The sequence below is a fragment of the Sebastes umbrosus genome, chromosome 2 (genome assembly GCF_015220745.1).
Source record: "Sebastes umbrosus isolate fSebUmb1 chromosome 2, fSebUmb1.pri, whole genome shotgun sequence".
Taxonomy (NCBI): domain Eukaryota; kingdom Metazoa; phylum Chordata; class Actinopteri; order Perciformes; family Sebastidae; genus Sebastes; species Sebastes umbrosus.
This window is the reverse complement of record NC_051270.1, coordinates 22,588,572-22,610,363: the sequence shown is the minus strand read 5'-3', so window position 1 is coordinate 22,610,363 and position 21,792 is coordinate 22,588,572. Positions and strand designations below refer to the sequence as shown.

The 21,792-nt window shown below is 38.2% G+C and overlaps 1 protein-coding gene across 2 annotated transcripts; it reads left to right on the top strand.

Annotated features, from left to right (window-relative positions):
- Window positions 1-135: 135 nt before the first annotated feature.
- Window positions 136-21,434, top strand: LOC119476033 (transmembrane protein 255B). Of its 2 annotated transcripts, XM_037749212.1 has the most exons (10): window positions 136-522; window positions 2,632-2,719; window positions 4,019-4,161; window positions 4,311-4,373; window positions 14,522-14,611; window positions 16,737-16,817; window positions 17,543-17,628; window positions 18,491-18,650; window positions 19,279-19,425; window positions 20,296-21,434. In XM_037749212.1, exons 1-10 carry the CDS (start codon window positions 292-294, stop codon window positions 20,524-20,526), a joined length of 1,320 nt encoding a protein of 439 aa, XP_037605140.1. In that variant the 5' UTR covers window positions 136-291; the 3' UTR covers window positions 20,527-21,434. The 2 variants fall into 2 exon arrangements, with proteins under 2 accessions (XP_037605140.1, XP_037605148.1); XM_037749220.1 differs by lacking the exon at window positions 136-522 and having other exon boundaries at window positions 2,552-2,719.
- Window positions 21,435-21,792: the final 358 nt, after the last annotated feature.

Here is a 21,792-nt window from a genome sequence, read left to right as displayed (position 1 = left end):
TGTAAAAACTTTCAGAACAAATTAATTAAATTTTGTTTGAATGTGTAAACAATATCTGAACAAATAGATTTATTTTTTAAACCTAAAAGGAGAGCTGTAGCTGTGCATGACAGTTTGTGAACAAATGTAGAGTGGCATAATGAAGATTTTTCAGTTGTGGCGTTGCTGATTCCCCCAGACTTCAGTTGATCAGGCAGAAAACTGAGAACCAGTTCCCATCCACATAATAATATAAAATAGAATGCCTCTTGGCTGTTAACACATGTTGCATGTAGTGAAGGAAGGATCAGAATGACACTGGGTGTGCAGTTTCCTCTTTTAAGCCCACAGAAAGGGCACGGTCACCCTGATTGGCCAAGAGGGGAATGCAGCAAGCTGCTCTCAACTATCACACCTTGCTCAACAGGTGAAATGAATAACCCTCCAATCACTCAGCAATTCAACCAAAAAAAAAACACCCAGGAAAAGGGAAATGACAGCAAGCACCAGAGAATGGGCAGCTGCCACACAGTTACAAAAAAGGTTTGTAGTTACACAACTATCTGTTTGTGGGTGAAAAAAGTTCACGCAGAACTCAACTGTATGTGTGAATCTCAGGTTTACAGCTACGAATCAAATCTACGAGTACAAGGTCAAAGGTTAAATTTCATGTATGTAGCTATATGATGACAGACATTAAGTGAAAACATTTTTTTTAATTATTAACCTTTTATAGCTTATAGTCCTTGCTACCTTTTATATGAAAAAGCTTTGACATTTAAAGAGCTGTTCACAATAATTTGTATTTTACAGTTGCAAATAACAGTAACTTTCTTTATCAGTTAATTTGTAGATTACTTTTCTCGATGAATCGTTTATTTATTGTCTTATTGCAATTTTCTAAAAATCCAAAGTGATGTCATCAGGTTGCTTGTTTTCTCCGATCAACTCTCCAAAGCCTAAATTTATTCAGTTTATCATCATAAAAGTCAAAGAAAAAGAAAAAACACTCACAACTAAGAAGCTGAAACTGGGGAACGTTTAGTATGTTTGCTTGAAAAATTACTTAAATTACTAATCAAAGTGGTTGTGGGTTGATTTTCTGTCGATCAACTAATTGATGACGTTAAGCCTTACAATACTTACACACTACATAAAGTATGTTGTCACTCATCACCACAAATGTGATATCAGTACTTCACTACACAACACATGGAAGCCAGAGTAAACATCTTTATTGTAAATGGAATAATAAAACAAAGAGTTTCATGTATCTTTTTTTGTTTTTAATGGATGAAATTATAATATATATTAACATATTTTTTTTTTCTTAAAACTTTTCACCACCACAGATGTAGACGTGCGGGTACATTTAATTTAATTGAAACCATTACAAACAACAGTTTTTCTAACAATATCAAACATCTACATCAGGGTTATCCCTGTTGACTTTTGAAAATGGAAATGAATAACCCTTTTTTGTTTACATTTTCATTTTTATTTATCATTGATGTAGATCCATGGTATGACGGTACGCAGAGTATTAGGGCCACATTGAGGAAAAAAATAAATCTGAGATTTCGAGAATAAAGTCATAATATTATAAAGTAGTAATTTTACTTGTTATTTTCTTTTTTTCTCGTACAGTTATTACTTTATTCTCGTAATATTACGAATTTTTTTCTTGTAAAGTTATGACTTTATTCTCGTAATGTTATGACTTTATTCTGGAAATCTCAGATTTCTTTCCCTCAATGGCCCTAATACTCTGTAGTACATTTGCACTTTGGCCCTCACTGCAGTAGATTTACAGTATATTCTATATACTCAGACTATAAGCTGTATAAGATGATGATTAATAGTAAAGGTTGCTGACCCCTAAACTAGATGTTATATTGATATTTGTTTCATATTTCAATGACACTGAATAATAGGATGTATGTACAATGCCTGTTTATTCATGTGTTGACCGATGGAGGGCGCTGTAAACTCACATTACATCATCTCTGCAGCATCATGACCACTCAGATCACAGTCTGTGCACATTAAAACACACTTTTTACCACCTTTTATAATATAGTATAGGACAGAGTTTAGCCACAACATGACACCATAACAACAACAACAACAACAACAACATGGATCCTGTATTAAAGCTGCATTCAACTTGTGTAAGATAGATACTTTAATAATTTATCACTGAGGTGAATACAGGGAGCTGATTGGTCCTCGCTCTCCATCTCTCTCTCTATGTCTCTCTCTCTGTCTCTCTCTCCCTCTCTGTCGCTCTCTCTCTCTCTCTCTCTCTCCATCTCTCTATCTCTCTCTCTGTCTCTCTCTCTCTCTCTCTCTCTCTTTCCATCTCTCTATCTCTCTCTCTTTCCATCTCTCTATCTCTCTCTCTATCTCTCTCTTTCTCTCTCAGGCTTCAGGAAAAGTTGAACTGGTCCAGGCTCAGAGTCAGCTGTAAAATTAATATGCAATAGCTCTTTTATGTATTATAAAGATGTTTGAATTATAGGAAAAAGAAGCATCTTATTGCAGCCTGTTGTCTGTGCAGGATGAGGACTCTGCTTTGAATCAACAGGAACAAAAAAACACCTCGATTCAGCTTCAGCTGCCTGATCTGCTTTTATTTATTTTTTATTATAGATTTTTAATTCATCCAGACTGAAGATGCAGCAGCCTGAAACCCAGCGGACAGCTCCTCAAACAGCCACAGAAATACTGGATCCAGCAGGTAACATTATGTCAAGTTTCATCCTGAGATCTTCTAACCTGACTCCAGCTTTAATACCATTAACACATTATTTTAAACACATTATTCATGTTTTTTTTCTTGTAGTGTGCTTTAATTCAATGCATAGGACACATTTCTGTGTGTATATATATATATATACTGTAGATGATATAGTTCTCAAAGACAGGTTTCTTCTTTAGATGAGGAAAAGAAAACGTTTGCAGAGGTGGAGAAGTACATATTTACTCAAGTACTGCATGTACTTAGACATATTCCTGAGGGTAACTTATTCTGAGTATTTATTGTTCTATAAATATTGTACTTTATCTATGTTCACCTGAGCCATATAGTCACTGGTTGAATATAACTGTGCATTGGTAAGTATTTTACTGTACTACAATTTGAACATAGGCTACTTGTACTTTGCTTGAGTATTTCCATTTTCTGCTACTTTATAGGCTTCTTCTACTCCACTTTGTAAGGAGATATTGTTCTTTTTACTGCACTGTGTGTATTTGACACTTGTTACTTTTTACATAAATGATCTGCTTATATGATAAGATGCAGTATCATACCACTAATCTACCCAGTAGTATACACAAAAGTGGCTCCACATTGAGTAATATATTATATTATATCATAATATAATATAATAATAACACTGGGAAAGGAGCCATTCTGCACAATGAGTTCTAGTACTTTGAAATACACTTGAGGTACATTTTGCTGATAATACTTCTGTACTTTTACTTGAATTCAGGACTTTTACTTACAATGGAGTATTTTTTGATCATAGTATTCCTAGTTGTAAGTATGTTGTTGTAAGTATCCACTGGTTACTTTGCTAATTAGGATTTTAAAAATCTATAACCACAGTTCTTGCACATTAGAAAACCTTATTGATCGGTGCTCTAAAACAAAAATATGTCTGTGAAAAGAACAAAAATCCTGCAAAATGTTGATGACAAAACCTTTAATGATCATATAAAATAAGATGCCTTGTTATACAGTAAATCAAACCAGACAACAGAACAGCTCCACCATAGCCAGCTATGAGTACTTTTACTTGTGCTCCTTTACTTGAGTAAGATTTTGAATGCAGGACTTGTTTTATATTGTTGTATTGGTACTTTTACTTAAGTAAATTATCTGAATACTTCTTCCACTGCTAGACAAATATGTGCATGTTTTCTTGAGCAAAAAGGAGGTTATAGGTAGAATTAGGTTTAGAAAGGCCTGTAATTCAGAGGGTTTGGGACGTAATGAATGTAAAGAGGTCCTCCTGTCATCCATCCTCAGATCAGTACCTGCGTCGGAGGAAAACGGCTCTGTGGGTGACGGTGGCCTTGCTGGCTCTGGCTCTGGTGGTGCTGGCCGTGGGTCTGATCTCAGCCACTCGCACCGACAACGTGGCTGTTGCTGGATATTACTCCGGCATCACCGTGAGTGACGACCACCTTCCGTTGCACCTTCTTTGTCCTGACACTGAGAAAGCATTATAATGTCATTAACACCTCAACCACTGTATGATTGTGAGATGGTGTGTTTTTTTATAATCATGTCCTCCACTTTGATCTCTTTGCACCTCCAGCTGAGTTTTGGAGCGTTTCTGGGTATCGTTGGCATCCACCTGGTGGAAAACCGTAGACCCATGGTGAGTCTGATCCTCTGACTCTCATGTCATTGTTGTAACACATTTAAAAATCACATTATAATGATGATTTCACTTATTCCATCCCATTTAACACCTTTATGGTCTTCATTTAGACCCCTTAACTATATACGATTTGTACTTCAGACTTCAAGTAATGTGTTGGTGTTGCAAAGCGTGGTTGGTGTTTTATTCATTAGCAGCTGTAGGTAAATTTCCATAAACTTTATGACAATGACAGCTGTGAGCTTTTATAGGACATCATAAATGACGAAAGGTGGAGACCTGCCTGGATCACGATAGGCACGCAGGTAAATGTAGATGGATGAGCTAATCTCTGTAGGGGTCTAGTGGCAAAGATGTCTTATAATAAGTCTTTCTCACGTATGATATGTGCAGGGCAGTGGGCCTAATATTCTTACCTTGACTCTTCTCTGCCCGGCACCAAACACACTAAGCTATGGGACAGTGAATATTGGACTTACAACCTCCAAATGAATGTTAATGTTGCTCTGTAGTTGCAGGATGTGTGAATTTTAGGGCTGTCAATCGATTCAAATATTTAATCGCGTGACTGTCCATAGTTAATTGCAATTAATCGTAAATTAATCATGTATATATTTATTACTGGAAATCAAATAACAATACAAAACAATGACAAATATTGTCCAGAAACCCTCACTGGTACTACATTTAGCATAAAAATATGCTCAAATCATAACATGGCAAACTGCAGCCCAACAAGCAACAACAGCTGCCAGTGTGTCAGTGTGCTGACTTGACTATGACTTGCCCCAAACTGCATGTGATTATCATAAAGTGGGCATATCTGTAAAGGGGAGACTCGTCGGTATCCATAGAACCCATTTTCATTCACATATCTTGAAGTCAGAGTTCAAGGGACACCTTCGAAAATGGCCCTGCCAGTTTTTCCTCGCAAAAATTAAGCGCAAGTTTGGAGCATTATTTAGCCTCTTTTGCGAGAAGCTAGTATGACATGTTGGTACCAATGGATTCCTTAGGTTTTCTAGTTTTATATGATGCCAGTATTTTCACTCTAGCTCTAAAACTGAGGCCGCTAGCGCCAGTTCTTTCAGATTTTGTTCTGTTACACCTAAGTGGACAGAAAAAGAGTGTGTAGCCGTCTCTGTTTTTTCTCTCTCAAGGTGACTTCTGTCAGCTTTTTGAGCTTCATAATATTCATCTTCTAAAAATGAGACATTGTTCCTGGAAAGCGGGACATATATACACCATAAATTAGAGGATTATGTTACAGACTTTGCAAATTCACTAAACTGTTTTATGGGAAATTGCTCTATTATGAGCAAGAAGCAAATCCGATTACTCGATGGCGGCCGTAATGTGTTCTTGTTCCTTGTGCCGACGTCAGAGTACATGACTGGATTTGTGGCCGGGGGAAGTGAATGCGATTGGCTCTGGACTTCTATGACCAGATAAGAGGGGGAAATTGTATTAGTATTGGTCAGTTGCTGACAGGGATGCTTTATTTCAGACAGGGACACAGGTATAATATCATCAAAGTGCCTCTCTGTACAACAGAGTAGACCGAAGACCTGTCTGAAAAGATTATTGACTCTTTATAAATTCTCCATTTTTTAACTCATGGTGAATAAAAAAAAACAAAAGTAGAAACCCCGGTTTGAGAATTTCAGACTCAGAATAATAAAACGGAATAAAAGGGGAAAGAAATCAGCGTGAACTGACCTCCAATCGGCGTCCTTTGTGGCAACAGTCAAGTGGCCTACAAATGCAGACTTTACTCAAGAGCCAGTGGCAACCAGCTGAAACTGTTCCTCTGTGTCATTTACGTAAAGTCAGTATCACATTCACAGGACATACAACCCAGCATGAGACTCTGCAAGGACTGAAGAGGACACCAGTGACACAGAAACTTTAGCTGATTGGGAGTCCTTGTTTTTCACCTCTGAATTTGTCCTAATTATTAGGCAAAAAAGTTAGTTTCAAAGTTAATAACTCACATCTCATTTATATCTCGGTAGGAATATTTCATTTGTCATCACTTACATTACGTAAAATACTGGGAAAAAAAAGGAAAAGAAAAAAGAGAGGGACAAAGAAGAAATAAAAACAGATTAAGTTGAAGTTTCAGGACATAACACAGCCATAACCAGGATTTTAAAGGTGCTCTATACGACATTCAGAGCATTAATATAGCATCAAACAACTACATGCTATGTAAAGATATAGTGGAGTAATGTCTACCTGAGCAGAGAATGAAGTCACTCTCCCTCTGTGTGTGTTATAATCAGAGCTTCTCCTCGCTTTGTTACGTGCGTGTACTTTTGGTGCATGTTCGTGCATGTGAGCATGCCCCCCTGGCAAGCTCTTTGCTGCCGCTCATATAGCGGTTACAGCTGATAACGCATTCCCGACCAATGGCGTTGTCACGAAAGCTTAACGCCCACCCTCCGGTTCCCCCAGGTATTAGCTCTGTCAGCACTTTTTCCGTTGTTGACACTATGAGCGCTGTTAACACAACGCCTTTCCCTCAGACAAAACTCCAGATTAGATTAAAAAAAACAGATTACATACCAAAAATAATGTCTCTAAAATGTTTTAATTATTTGCGTTTTTTCATATTTTATTATTTTATTGTTGAATTATATTTTCAGTATGTAACTAAATGTTTCCACATGGCGAGGAATAACATTTTGGACGAGAAATACCAAATTCTTCATTGTTTTGTTAACCTAAAAGTAGTCCCACTAGACCGAAACTAACGTTTAGCGGCTCTGTCCTGCTCTACTATATTTGATCAAGTTTACACTGCTTACACAGCCAAACCTGTTAACCAAGATACGGTCACCAAACAGTTAGTCCTCATTGTAAAAGCTTTTTTGTGAAACATGTTTTTTGAAAATATACAACAAAGCATAAATTTATAACCTTTGCTTGGACGGGTCTGTAAAATAAGCAGCTAAACATGATAACATTAGAATGAAACAAGAGTTTGACATCATATTTACAATACTTAAGGTTTTTTGCCTCAGTGTCACAATATCTATGTAGCCATCAAGAAGCCTAATTCAAGACTCGTTTAGCAAGATTCTTGCTATGAAATGATGTCAGCAGAAAACATTTCAGCCAACGTTAGTTTAATTAGCTAGCTACAGTTGTCATTTTAGCTGACAAAAATCAACAGTCGCCGGCTAGAAATGAGAATCCACCTTTGTCTACCTGTATCTGAAATCTAGGACTCATTGTTTGAAAAATTATTTAAGTATTTTGAGTGGTAAATCTGCCACCGTTAGACATTAGCATCAGCATTGTGTGCCATGTGAGAACAGGATGTTTTTGTAGCTACAGTAACGGGAGCAGATATTTGAACAGTAAAGTGCTAAAACCTCCAAATTTACATAAAATGACCTTAGGGCACTGCTCAAAATGTTAAAGTAAAAAAAAAGCTTAAACAGACATCAAAACAGTTTTTCTTTTTAAATGACTACAGACACTTTAAAGGCTTATTACAGCACATAGCAATAGTCTATAATAGACAATATGCAGTTGTCTTGGCATGACAGAGATGACTTGTCACCATGACTGTGCTAAAGTGTGTTGTGAATTTTTCATGTGGTGTTCTGGGTGTCGTTGTCTTACGTTACACTGCAGTGTACAATCCGGTATACACAGACGCCCTGAGCTGTTCACATGTGGGTAGAGACAAACAGTTTACAGCCGACCTCACAATAATTCATTTAACAAAGATAAAGACAGGTTTTAATGTTTAAGAATATTTTCTGTAGGCTCGTTAGAGTCGTTACGTTGTTTCACGTCTCGTGTTGTGTGCGTGGCTGTAAGGGAAAGTCAAGCACACAGACATTTATACCTGCTGTATCCGTCTGCCTCTCCGGCATCGCTCCCAAGTCTGTGCTTTAAACTTTAATGGTTGAGATCGCTGCCACAGTAGCGCCGGTCTACGGTGTCTCTTATGAGGCACATGTGGCACGATGTTACTCTGACACAGGTGTCTTCTTCCCATCCTGTGTCCGAGGCTCAGCACTGTAACACGAGAGCCGGCTGGCAGAGCGAGGTCGCTCATTAAAGAACAACTAACCAACGTACCGACAATGCCACGGACATCGGAGAGCTCTTCTGTTACTTGCTGGATCTCACAAGCCTTTGCTTCTCTGACCTCTTAAAGCAGCAGATGGAGGGTTTGATGTTGTTAAGCCTGAGGGGAGATCATGCGTTCAGTCGTGTGTGTATCTGTCTGTCCACAGCTAATGTTGTGCACTACTGGACCCATCAACCTAGTATATTCTGTGCTCATTTATGACTGTATACTCAAGGATCTCTCGTGGTTGGCGTGATTCACATTTTTTGAAAAACCTATTTTATTGACTGTTTATACCGTCATTGACTGCTGACTCCTCACTCCTCTTAACCGGTCGGTAGGGGCTGCAAGTGATCAACAACTGCTTCAGTAGCAAAAGGCATTTCTGGCAATCGACATACTTTACCTAGTCTGTTGCAGGCCACATTTTGACATTTGTTGTGGCTCTAAAACTGGACTGGAGCATCTGCAGATTAATTCCATACCCGATATGATCCACTAAAGTTATGATGCGAGATTAATAAATCCCCGTTTTTGTTATCTTCGCCGCCATCTTGGCTGTAAGGGAACCGGAGAGGGAGACACACCTGGCGGAGATCTGCACTCTACTGAGTGCACTTTTCTAGTTTGAACTGTAAACAGTCAGAGAAGTGACAAGTTTATTTACTGCTGCCAAACAGACACTTTTACGGGTTTGATTACAGAAATGAACAACTTTAAATCCCTCCCTTCTGTTGAAGTGGACCAATCAATGGAGCAATTAAAATGTATTTGTATTAGTACCTTTTAGTGCAGTTCAAAGTGTTTTACAGATGGCAGACACACTTATAAGACTGATGATACGTTAGAAAGATAAACTAATGCACAGCAAAATAAAAAAGATAAGATTAAGGTATGAATGAAAATGATAATAAAACAAAAAATACAAAATATACAAAATATGATTAAAAACAATTATAGACAGAAACATTAGCACATGAAAAATGAAAATCAGATAATAGCAATAAACAATAACCAACAAAATAGATCATCTACAGTATTGATTTAATTTCACAAACATTTATATTGACTTTATTATAATGTTGTGTATATTTGCTGTCATGTTTGAAGTGCTTACAAATCACTTATATTGATTAATTGAATTTATAGTAGACATGCAGAGCAGCCTACATGAGTATGTTTTATGTACAATACACATTTTAAGACTATACAATATGTATGTACAAACACATATTGCTGTTGTGTAAATAGAGGATTATGGTCTTTTCATTCTTGATGATTAGCTCTGTACCAGAGTGTATGTATGATTTGATTGTTGGCTCCTGAGTAACTCATCCAGCTGCTGAGTGAATGCAGACGTTAACACAAACACTGATCAAGGCTGAGAAGGTTCGTTCTGGGAGAAAAGAAAAATCAACGGCCTACATAAAGCTCTATATGATAATAAACAATTTTGAAAAATGTCACCCATAATATAAAACTTGGCATAGAGATGAAGAGAAAGACAAATCTATTACCCATAAGTGTTAAACCACCGTCTAGTTGTGTCTTTTTGCAAAGTGTGAATCTTTATATCTCTAGATTTTAGTTTTATCACAAATGTTTCTGAGAAAACAGCCCTTTTTATGAATGGGAGGCGTGTTGCAGGCAAAACACACATTTGTACTCCACTGACATTTCTTGGATAACGCTTTTTAAAATCTCAATGACTTGAATATTGCCACTTTTGTCTTATCTTGTCCTCCAAAATGTTCAAAAGGACGGTGAAGCATGAAATTCTGTCTGTAAACTCCCTCCTATCTGCACTCACCGTGCTGCTCCTAAAACAGGCTTCACTGCCCTGATACACTGTGAGATGTCTTTATGACTAAATGCTTCATGTAGCTCATGTTCTTTGTTCCGTAGTAACTGCCTGTATTTCACAGACTGACGTCCTTTTGGTCACCTTGCAGCTTGGAGAGCAGAACGGTGAACCTTTTAAAGGGCCGTATTTTACCCAACACGTTTCTTATTACCGGTGTGTCCAGCTGTGGTCTTGATTGGTCACTGGACCACTGAGCAGAGGGAGAAAGACCTTGCAGCGGTCAGCGACTTTAGTTACATAACCTGATAGGTATCTTTACTGAAGCTATAAAAATCCTCCTTGTGTCTTTATCTCTTCGTCACTGATGTCTTCTCTAAAACTTACATCATGTGTGTCTTTGTCCTTTATTGTATTTCTCTTTTTTTCAGTACTTAAAGCGGCTATAATCAATATCTTTATAATAATGTATCAATTACTGAGCTTTATATCGAGTCTCAGCTCATTTAGCTGTACAATCACAAGGTAGCCACGCCCTAAAGCATACCCTGCTTTATGGTCTATTTGACTCTAAATGGGACCATAATTTACTAAATAAACATCATGCTATATTGAAGAAGACTTGAAACTAGCGATTGAGACCATAAACTCATGTTTACAATGTTTACTGAGGTAATAAATCAAGTGAGAAGTACGCTCATTTAGACTTCTATACAATCAGACTTCTTTTTGCAACCAGAGGAGTCGCCCCCTGCTGGCTATTAGAAAGAATGCAAGTTTAAGGCACTTCCACATTGGCGTCACTTTTCCGACCCCGAGGTTACCTTGAGTCGACACAAACATGACTCGGAGTTAATGATGCAAGCTGGATGTGTAAATAAACAGCTGTTTGCTAACAAGTTTGCCATATAAACTTAAGAGAAGATGATATGTCAGTGTTGTGTTCATAACTTGTTTCTGCTGCCCGACAAAGTAATTGCAGTCTAAGTAAAAGTACCAATACCTTAATTAAAAAAAATCCTTATTACAAGTAAAAGTACTTCATTTGAAATCCTACTAATGTAAAAGTACAGAAGTAATATCAGCAAAATGTACATAAAGTATCAAAAAGTGCAAATTTACTGTTGTATCTGGTCTTTTACAATTCATTGTATTTTATATAAGTTTTAAAAATTAAAAAGTAACATAGCATTTACATAAATGTAGTGGAATAAAAAGTACAATATCCCTCCCTGAAATGTAATGGAGTAGAAGTAGCCTATAAAGTAGTGTAAAATGGAAATAATCAAGTACTTGTACATCACAGCTATGCTTAAGTCCAGTACTTGTACTGAGTTTCTTTCCACCATTGCAGTCTTCAATCTCCTGAGAGCAGAAACCCATCTACAGTGTGTTAGCCTTTAATCTTTTACAGCTTTTGATTTTTCTCTCTGCTTCAGTTGTATCAGGGGAGATTCGGTGGTTTGGGCGACAGAGTGTGTGTTGAGGTGTTTTATGTGCTGGCAGCTGGTGCTAAGGTAATGTGAAGTAATGCAGTTGTCAGGCTCTATTGTCTGTGCCGCTGGCCTCATCTCCCACTTGCAGCCCATAAAAGCAGTCATTTAAACCGCTAATGAAGTGGAGAGTCTGGGCCAGCGGCAGATAAAACCCACCCAGAAAAGAGCTTATTTTCTCAGCTCTTATTTCACTTTGTTCAGGGAAATTATTTAAAAAATCCCCTTGTTTTTAATATCCATTTCACTGTGTCTTGTGTTATAAAGACATTTCATATATAACACTTGAGGTTAACTAAAGATTAGCCTCAATAAAATTGACTTGTCAAATAAACCTGATCTGTCGGAGACATTTACAGCACAATATTGTACAGGAAAGTTTATTTCTGATGAGCCACAACCTGGATTTTGCCTGATTAGACTTCTTCTCAGGACTGTGAGGGCGTGTATAGACTGGGCTTACCTCACATGTTTTTAGATTTACTATTGGATACGCTCCAAAGCCCGAGACTGGCCTACCAAGTGGGCAAAGCAGGTAACTTCCCCGAGGCCTCGGACATAGTGGGCGCTTTATATCGTGCTCACAAGTTGTACTTTTGTAAATAAAGTTGTGTTTAATCAAATTAACACCAACTAACTGACACACTGAAAACATGAGGGCAGGTAGTATGCCTATTATTCCAGGATTTTATTTATTAATTTCATTTTATTTGTACATAAATGTTGTCATTTGATGTACTTTATCAGAGTTAGCATACAGTAAAGCTAATCTTCATAGCACTGGAGAGATAATGAAGCTGCCATATGCAGTACTGTGTACACAATGTGTACTTGACAGGGGATATACATACACAAAGCACAGTGGTTGGTAGTTGGGGGGTCAGTAAAGAGTCCAACAGTAGATTTTTGGCCGCCAAACGGGATCACCTGATCATAAACATTACAGACTAATACATATTTCAAAAAGCTGGTATTGGCTGAACAAACCAAGTGCAGCCTGCGGTAGATGTTAATTGATAATCTCACATAATTTACAGCACGACTCCACCCAGCTTCAACCTGAGCAGAGGTCTAATCAGCCAGAATAAGTGAAAACGCCTGAGCCGGTGTGCGGGGTCCTTAAAGAAGTAAATTAACTCTTATTTGAAAGAAAAGTCCTTCTTTATCCTAATAGAACAAAATGTAACTTGTTATGGTAGTAAAAGCACAGGTGTTACTAATAACATTAACGAGGAAGCGAACTAGAATTCAGCCCTCATTAGTTTCATTATTTACACCTGTGATTTGTCAAATGTATTCAGTGAAAAAGGCCTGTTGACTCCAAATATTAGATTCTCATCCTTTCTTGGCTGCAAAGTTAAAAAGTAATTTTGGTCAAAACTAATAGTTTCAGTTGAAAAACACAAGAATACAAAGAGAAAATCAACCGGAAAGTCTTTTCTTGGTTTCACAAAGCACTCTTGTTGTTAGTGGGACCAAGACACAAAGCCACAAAAACAACCAATTAGGAACGTAAGTACATTGTACCACTTCTAATTGCATCTGTTCTGAATTTCTTGTGCTTCTTCAGCCTCATCAGTCTCCCATGAATCAAACAAGTCACTCATGTCAATGCAGGATCATTAGATATACTCTAATCTACTCTACCTTTTTACTTTATTTTGCTTCTGGGAACAAACTGATGTTTCCCTCCTACCATTTTAGACAGATAGAGAAAAAGTGTGTGTTTAATCTGCTGCTTCAGTACAGCAGGTGCAGTCTTGGAGGAGCGATTGAACAGACAGTAAACGATGCTCAGTGATAAAAAGTTCATGATCAGACATCTGTGATCAGCCAGCTGGGTCTGTGTGTGTGTGTAATATCAGAAAAGTACCTACAGTAAAAGCTACATGGGAGAACAGATGCGTGTCACAGATTGGAGGATACTGATTAGATTCTTGGGGTTAATGTGTGTGTGTGTGTGTGTGTATGTGTGTGCGTGTTTCAGATTGGGAGAATTAGGTTGACCTTGCTGGTACAAAAGGCCGTCCCTGTGTCCTGTACGTCGCCTCTGTGCCCATAAATTACCCACAAAGCACCTCTGTTGGCAGAGCAAGAGGCCGTACATTTCCTTTATCGTCCAGCAGCCCAGACGCTGCAGATGACCAATCAGGACACACACATGCAGAAAGCTTACATGTGCAAGAGTGTGTGTGTGTGTGTGTGTGTGTTAAGCTTATGATACAATTTAGACGTTGCCTTTATACAATACAAATTCTGGCATATTAAATAAATACTCAAGAAAATTAAATTATAGTAGAAATAGATGCATATGTGGCATCATTTATTGTATTCTGTCGTTATACAGTATTTACTCCTGGTCTCTCTAAACTCTACAAAACTACATTTATTGTTAAATACTTGATAAAACACAATACAATTCTGGTTATACATACATTTTTATAAATAGATTTATGGTTGTTGCAAATTAAAAATTTCCACATCAGATTCCCAATTCATTTGTGGGTTTATTACCTGATTATTTATTTTACAACCTCTGTGCTTTACCTACTGATAATTTTTGTCATTCTTTTATTTTGAAATATGTAAGAAGTGTGTTTCCAATCCATAGCTATAGTCGTGCATTTAAATAAACACAAACAAAACACAAGCTGATAATCTCATACATTTTGCTGCGTACTTACTCTGATGATACTTACTGGTACTTTTAATCTTTGTTCCAAATGACTTCTCATGCTTTCACCCTCTTCGTCTCTTTAAGCTCGTGGCAGCGATCATATTCATCAGTATCGGAGTCATCGCGGCGTTCTTCTGTGCCATTGTGGACGGGATTATCGCTTCAGAGTTCATTGTAAGTATCACATGTATTTACATGCCTGCATTGAAAAGAAAGAAAGACAAACTAATTCCGTTAAGCTTTTTTTGTCTGAACAAACCCTCAAACACACAGCAGATTTAATCACACATGCTAAGGTCACACTAAGGTCAACAGAAACAGAGGAGACTGGCACAGACACATTAGTAAGATCAGGAACTTTGCAGATTCAATCAGACAGATCTGTCAGTAGCATCACGACACCAGACAGGTAGACCAGACCAACTCATCTCAGCCTGACCTGCAGAGATCTGCTGGGGAGACATTCAGCATAACAGGGCTGATTAAATGTGTCCAAAAGTTACCCACCTTTCTCTAAGTCACTGAAAACTCTTGTATTAAGATGCAAACAAATACACCGTAAATAAAAACATACAATATGCAACAACCCAAGAAGAATACACTTTTCCAAAAATACATCTCTAACTCTATTTCAACTGAGAATTGATTTTCTAGGAAACGTCCTTACAATGGTCTGATACATATACAGTATTTTGCAATTTGTTTATATTGAGAAAGAAATAAGCACATAAAGAGCAATTCCACAAAGAGTCTCCTTTTCATTCTCCGTCCCACTACAAACATGTTCACTCTTACACAATGTCTATATTGAGTTCTTCGTTTTCATAGGAAGAAGCCTCATTTACTCTAAAACATTTTCATAAACAGTCAGTTTAACATTAATTGTCCACATCATGGCATCAGTCAGACGACAATTTCAAAGTCTCTTGATTTTAAATAACTTACAGAGTAAATTAATATGCGTGAAACTCAATTTGTGAAAATACCTGAATTTGTTTAAATGGCAATGAACCATAGAGTGTATATAAAGATGGACGACATAACAGCTCCCAAAAGTGAAGCCAAAACATCTTGATCGCCCCCTGGTGGCTGGCTGCAGTTTAGGTCATAAGCCCCGCCCCCTCCATGTTAGCGGATGATACAGGGGCCAAACTAAAAAGTCAAAGTACACGTCAAATACATTTTTCCCAAAGATGGTTTCTGTCATTTCTAGAGTTCTTATCACTCTGATGTATGTTCAAGTGTTCATTTTTCTGATGAGTTTGGTTTTAAGTAGTTATTTGATGCTATAAAAAGTGGGTGAGACGTCATGATTGACAGCTGCTCTGAGTGAAGTAGTCGCGGAACCAGAGCCTCGACAATTGTACGAGAGAGGAGATGTAACTTTAACTTCCCATAACTGTCACAAGTCTGTGTAAAAGAACATGTGTCAGTTTGATTATAAAAGTAGTTATGGAGATATTATGGTTAGCTGTTGTGTCTTTCTAGCTAAACAGCTACCATGGAGCTAACATAGCAGATAGGTGGTTCAGGCTAACAAACTGCGGCCGCGCTCGGCTCGTTATTCGCTCAGCCGGGTGTGTGGGTGGGACCTCGATGCCGTGGCTCCACCCCCCCCGATCACTACTGCGCTACTCTGGCTCCAAATGACATCAAAATCTATATATATTTTGGCTTCACTTTTGTACAGTGGGAGGAAGTGGAGACGCGTCGTCCATCTTTATATACAGTCCATGGAATGAACAGAAAATGCAGAGAGGTCAAATAAGGTCACTGTTGCTTCCTTACTGGATGTCTTAGATGTTCTCGGTGTTTGGATACACGGACAGAACAGTTCAGCCTAAATCATTTCATGAGTTTCTTAATATGAGCAAGAGAGAGTTTAAAAAGCTGGCACAGTCACTGTTATTGATCAATAGTGCTATCAAACCCTCTGCAGATATATTTATTTTGTGCTCACGGGACAGTAAAATTAATATTTTATTGCACCTTGAAGCTTCGGACAATGAAAATGATTATATGACCTTTCACATTATATAAAGCCCAGTGAGGTTTGGTTTGCGGTGGACGTTTTTGAGCAGGCACATGTTGTAAACCTTCACTGCTGCAGTGACACAGAGGACAATGGACAGAATAAACCAGGGTTCAGGCAAAAAGTGCATCATTGAAACCCTTAAATCAGAGATTTACTCTAAAAAAGAACAGAAAAACATCGTATACATCCTATATTAGGCTGTGTGGCTCATTTATTTAACAAATCGAGTCTCTCCTCTCTTTTTCTAATCTTTCTAACACACAGGACATAAGGCCCCTGCAGGAGGACATGTGTGACTTCTACTCCAGTGGAGCGGGCTACGCCTACGACAGCTACTATACTGAGGTGATTCATATAACGTGTACACACCTGCCATTGTCTATATTGTATAAATGTCAAAGTCATTTCTCAATAGACCTTTTTCACAGCAGCGATATTGACATGAAATTGCAGCAGGTAAACATTGGTTTAATAAATTAAATTAATAAAGGTTCTGCTCCATTTAGTGTAGCGAAGCCTTTCCAGTGAGCCAACATGCACAATAGCAGCACCCTGATTCTGTTTGACCTGAATGAAACCTTAATTACTATCACTGGTGACTCCTACTGTTTCATGTCTAAATGGATGCTGTGAAAAAGGTCTAAACAATCTAAATACCTAACCTCACCTCACCTCATGTATGGTTTCCATTCACCTTCCTCCTCCCACACACTGCTTCACGTTTGTGTCTCAGATCTTGTCTTTTAAATGATGCTTGAAATGCATTTTAGGATTATATTCTGTGTTATTGCAGCCTTTTGGCGCTTAACTGAAAAAGTTACAAAGTGTGTAGAGACATCTAGTGGTCCAATAATGTTACTGCACTGAGAGCAACAATTGCATCTAAAGTTCACTTTGTATCAAATTATAAGCAAATAGAAGTTTTGGAAATGACATGTAGACAGTTTCCTCATGTATTTCTTTGTCCAGACCTGCTTATCTGGCTGTCGTATCCATTTTCATGAGGTTTATAAAACTTTTATTACAAATTATTAAAGCTCTGAGAACCTCTCCAACCTCTGACACTGCAGGTGTCATGCCGTTCGTACGACAAAACGTGCAAGATGAAGCTGAGGAGCAACACCTGCTACTGCTGCTACCTGTACAACTGTGCGAGGTGAGACACACCACCAGCTGTTGATATTTGTGTGTGTGTATGTGAGTGAGTGCACCTTATTTTGAATAAACACGGACCATACAGTTTTAATCCAATTAACTTCAATTTGCATGTGCTTTACATCACTGCAGAGTATTTTCACTTCTTTTTTTTTCCAACTTTCTACCTGTTATAATGTTATACTAGTATGATAATACAGTAGAGAGCAATGTAAAAAACAGCATACTAGAAAATGTTGGCTGTATTTACAGGCTCCACTGTTGGAAAATCACTCTTGGATCATATGAATCTGTCACTTTCTTGCATTTAAGAGGTTCCTATTCTAACGCCAACTTTCAAAATCCCGGATGTTTCCATGAGCTCTTGAACACACACAAGAGGAAGAGCTTTCCAAAAAGTCCCTCCCTGCTTGCAACTATACGTTACTACTCAGTTATTAGCTAATGAACAGCTGCCTGGAAGGTTTAATAAAGTCATAAAGTGAGTTCAAGTGGTGGGCAGTTTGAGGGATTCTTTGTTTTCTTCCCTCCCTGAAATATAAAAAACCTATGATGTGCTGTGGAAAGTGGTTCTCATACTTTTTCATGGCTGACATTTTGATGGACTGTAGTTTTCCTGCAGGTGTTGTAAATGAAATTAATAAGAGCTGCACTCCATTTGGCATTACCTGGCTCACTGACTGATGCACTTAAATGGAACAGAGCCATCAGTGCTTTTCCTGCTATGACAAGTCACAATGTCTGCTGTGAAGAAGGCCTCTTGTACGGATACATTGTAATCTAAATGCAACAATAATTACAATACAAAACCATTCTTACCTTATCTAAGATTTGTACTGACTCCTGCTCTCTTCGTCTTCCAGCACAGAGTTCCACACACAATACTACGAGTTCACCGGGGTCAGCGGCTGCTCGGATGTGATCCACCTGTACCGTCTGCTCTGGGCCTCAGTGGTGCTCAATGTGATCTGCTTGTTCCTGGGCATCATCACCGCTGCCATGCTCGGAGCGTACAAGGATATGGTGAGCAGGAGCCCAAAAAAAAGAGAAAATTGGAGTGCATCTTTACTTTATAGACGCGAAATTTAAAAAAAAAAAGTGTAGTTTGGAGTTAAAGGCAAAGAAAATTAAAAGGAAGAAGATCTAAAAGGCACTCTGATGAAGGATTTTTACTATACTTGTGACGATAAACTACCAAGTGGAGGTGTGCTCTGCCTGAATCTAATCAACATGGTTCCTGAATGACCAAAACTCATGAGATTGAACTGTATCAACTAAATACTGCACTGTGTTGTATACTGGCATTTTTATGTTTTTAATTTATTTTTATTTTAACCTCTTTTTTGCTCTTTTACTTTACCAAAGCTTTGTCTGAAACATAATATTGATTTATATGTGTGTGCAGATATATTTTTGTTCCACTGCCTCACTCACTACATTATCAAAAATCTACTGCTCACACAAGAAAGTTTCTCTGCCATGAGTCAAAGCTTCAAAGACATGAAAATCTCTGATCTTATTCTATCAATCTTAATGGTCCTGATTTTACGATTATCGTGCCTACAGGCAGCAATCATACTTCATTACCTTTTATATAATGAAGTGTGTGTTTCATGTGTAACTTAACGCTCATTTTTACTGTTTCGTGCAGCAGAAGCCGACTTCTCAGACGGCTCCCAGCCCCACGCCGCCACCCCACATCCTGTACAACCCGACCCAGCACATGGTCACCTACGCTGGTTTCTGCCCTTCAGGACAGACGCTGCCCGCCTACCCCAACTATCCAATAACCATGCAGGTAGGGGCCCCAGAACACAAACACAAAAAAGAGCAATTAATAGGCCTTGAAGACAAATGTATATTAATACACTGTAAAGCACAGGTGTGAATAACAAAATTAATGATGGCTGAAATAAATTTAGCTGCCTCAGTTTTAGGGTCCTGGTATTGTTTATGCTGGTTTACTGGGACACCTGAATATAACTGAGCCATAGTTAATGTTATTTGTGTTTTTCCTACTATGACAAGTCAAAATGTCTGCTGTGAAAAAGCTGAATCTTCCTTTCCAGTGTATTCGTTTGGTAACAGCACTGGATCATATTTATTTTTGCTGAACAGCTGTTTCATTCTAACATTAAAGCACCTGACCAGAAAGAAAACTATTAATCTGCACGGCTGCCACATCACATTACGGAGGTGGATACCTGTACTAAAACCATGTACCCTCAATCTTACTGTTTATTGAGGAATGAACCCCGTTTCATCATACTACATAAAGACGACTTCTTCTGCTGGTCTTGTTTCATGAGACAATTCTTTGTGATGGTCATCCAAGAGCCTGTTAAAAACAGGAATGTCTGATTGATGCTTTCTGAATTGGTGCCATAAAGTAAACGGTGATAAGAGCTGTGCTTCTTAAACAAGCCAATCACTTTATTAAATCTGCAGATGCATAGTTTTATTTATATCATGGTGACTTTGTCTGATTTGCCTTACAGTTTTATTACTGATTTATGGCTAATATTTGCTGATATTTCTGAGGACCAAAACGACACAAAGAGAATTAAAACCACACCTCACATAAAAATGTCAGAATTTAGCTATCTTTGGCTCTACTTCCACATACCGATGCAAGCTACCACTCCCTGTCTCTTCACCTCTCCCACAGCATAACAGCAGCTATCAGCCTCCTGCTACTCCCCAGATGAACCCTGACGGAGGCCCTGCCTGCAACTCCGGCCTGTCTGAGGAGAACCAGAACCAGCAGCCTTCTCAGGCTCAGCCACAACCTCAGGGAGCCACCCAGGAACCAGGGGGCTACATGCTGACACCCAACGCCCCCGTCCTCTACGGCTCCACCTACAGCCCCTTTGAGAAACCGCCACCTTACGCCTGCTGAGCCCCTGACACAAACATCTGGGGCGTGTTGGGAGAAAAATATTTTGATCTGGTCAGACTGAATGTAGCACAAGACATTTCATAGGTGACCTTGTAGACGGTAAAACCCTCTGTGACCGTCACGACTACTCTGTACTGATAGAAATGATAAATTTCTTGTGGTTGCACCTAGGAGAGACAGATTTATAACTATGTAGTGTAATTATTTAGACATGATTAAGTTATTTCATGTGTATTCATTAAAGGAAACGGTTTGGGAAATATGCTTATTCGCTTTCTTGCTGAGAATTAGATGAGAAGATTAATTCCACTCTCCTAATATCTCTAGGTAAATATGAAGCTACAGCCAGAAGCCGGCTAACTAAGCTTACCACAAAGACTAGAAACAGATGGAAACAGCTTGCCTGGATCTGTACAACAGAAACAAAACCTGCCTACCAGCACCTCTTAACACATTATATCTCGTTAGTTTAAGGACTATTTCTTGTTGGCAGTTGCCATCGTAATCTCAGCAAGAAAGCAAATAGGCGTATTTCCCAAAATGTCAAACTTTAAGCCTAAAGCTGGCCTCCAGATGCTTACATATTACATGTGAATATGTGTATAGTAGTACACTTGACTGTGATCTGATAGTTATTTGTGTTCTAACTTGTGTAGATTGGATTACACGTCTTCTTGTGTATTGTCTCACTATACCAAACTAGTGTAGGAGCAATTAAAAGGGCTTTCTTGAAATGTGAACGGGAGAGTAAATGACGCTGATGTTGCTGTTGTTTAACTATGTTAGTGTGAATCATTTAATGTGCACTTTAAAGTCAGTATACTGTATATATTATTGATGATGCATGTGGGAGGGATTCTGTAGCTGTTATAAAATACATTATGTATTAAAGAGGCACTTTTAAGAAATGCATATATTCACTGATGCATACAAATACATGTGTAGTAAGGGCTTCATCAACATTTCACATTTAAAGGAAGAGTTTGACAATTTTGGAAAATGTGCTTTATTTGCTTACTCGCTAAGAGTTAAATGAGAAGATTGATAACACTCATGTGTGTCCAGAAAATATTAAGCTACCACCAGCAGTCGGTTAGCTCAGCATAAAGACAGGGAAAGTGCTAGCCTGGCTTTATCGAAAGGTAACAAAATCCGCCTTCCAGCACATCTAAAGCTCACTAATTAACAGGTTTTATCTCACTTGTTAAATTAAAATAAAAACTAAAAGTTTAAATTTAAATTAGAATTCAGTTTTACAGAGAGAGC

What these genes read in the sequence shown, in the direction of transcription:
- LOC119476033 (XM_037749212.1), top strand. Translation starts at nt 292, where the DNA reads ATGACACTGGGTGTGCAGTTTCCTCTTTTAAGCCCACAGAAAGGGCAC. An exon ending in TGGAAAACCGTAGACCCATG is followed by an intron (nt 4,374 to 14,521) that starts GTGAGTCTGATC and finishes CGTCTCTTTAAG; the next exon opens with CTCGTGGCAGCGATCATATT. An exon ending in TCGGAGCGTACAAGGATATG is followed by an intron (nt 18,651 to 19,278) that starts GTGAGCAGGAGC and finishes TGTTTCGTGCAG; the next exon opens with CAGAAGCCGACTTCTCAGAC.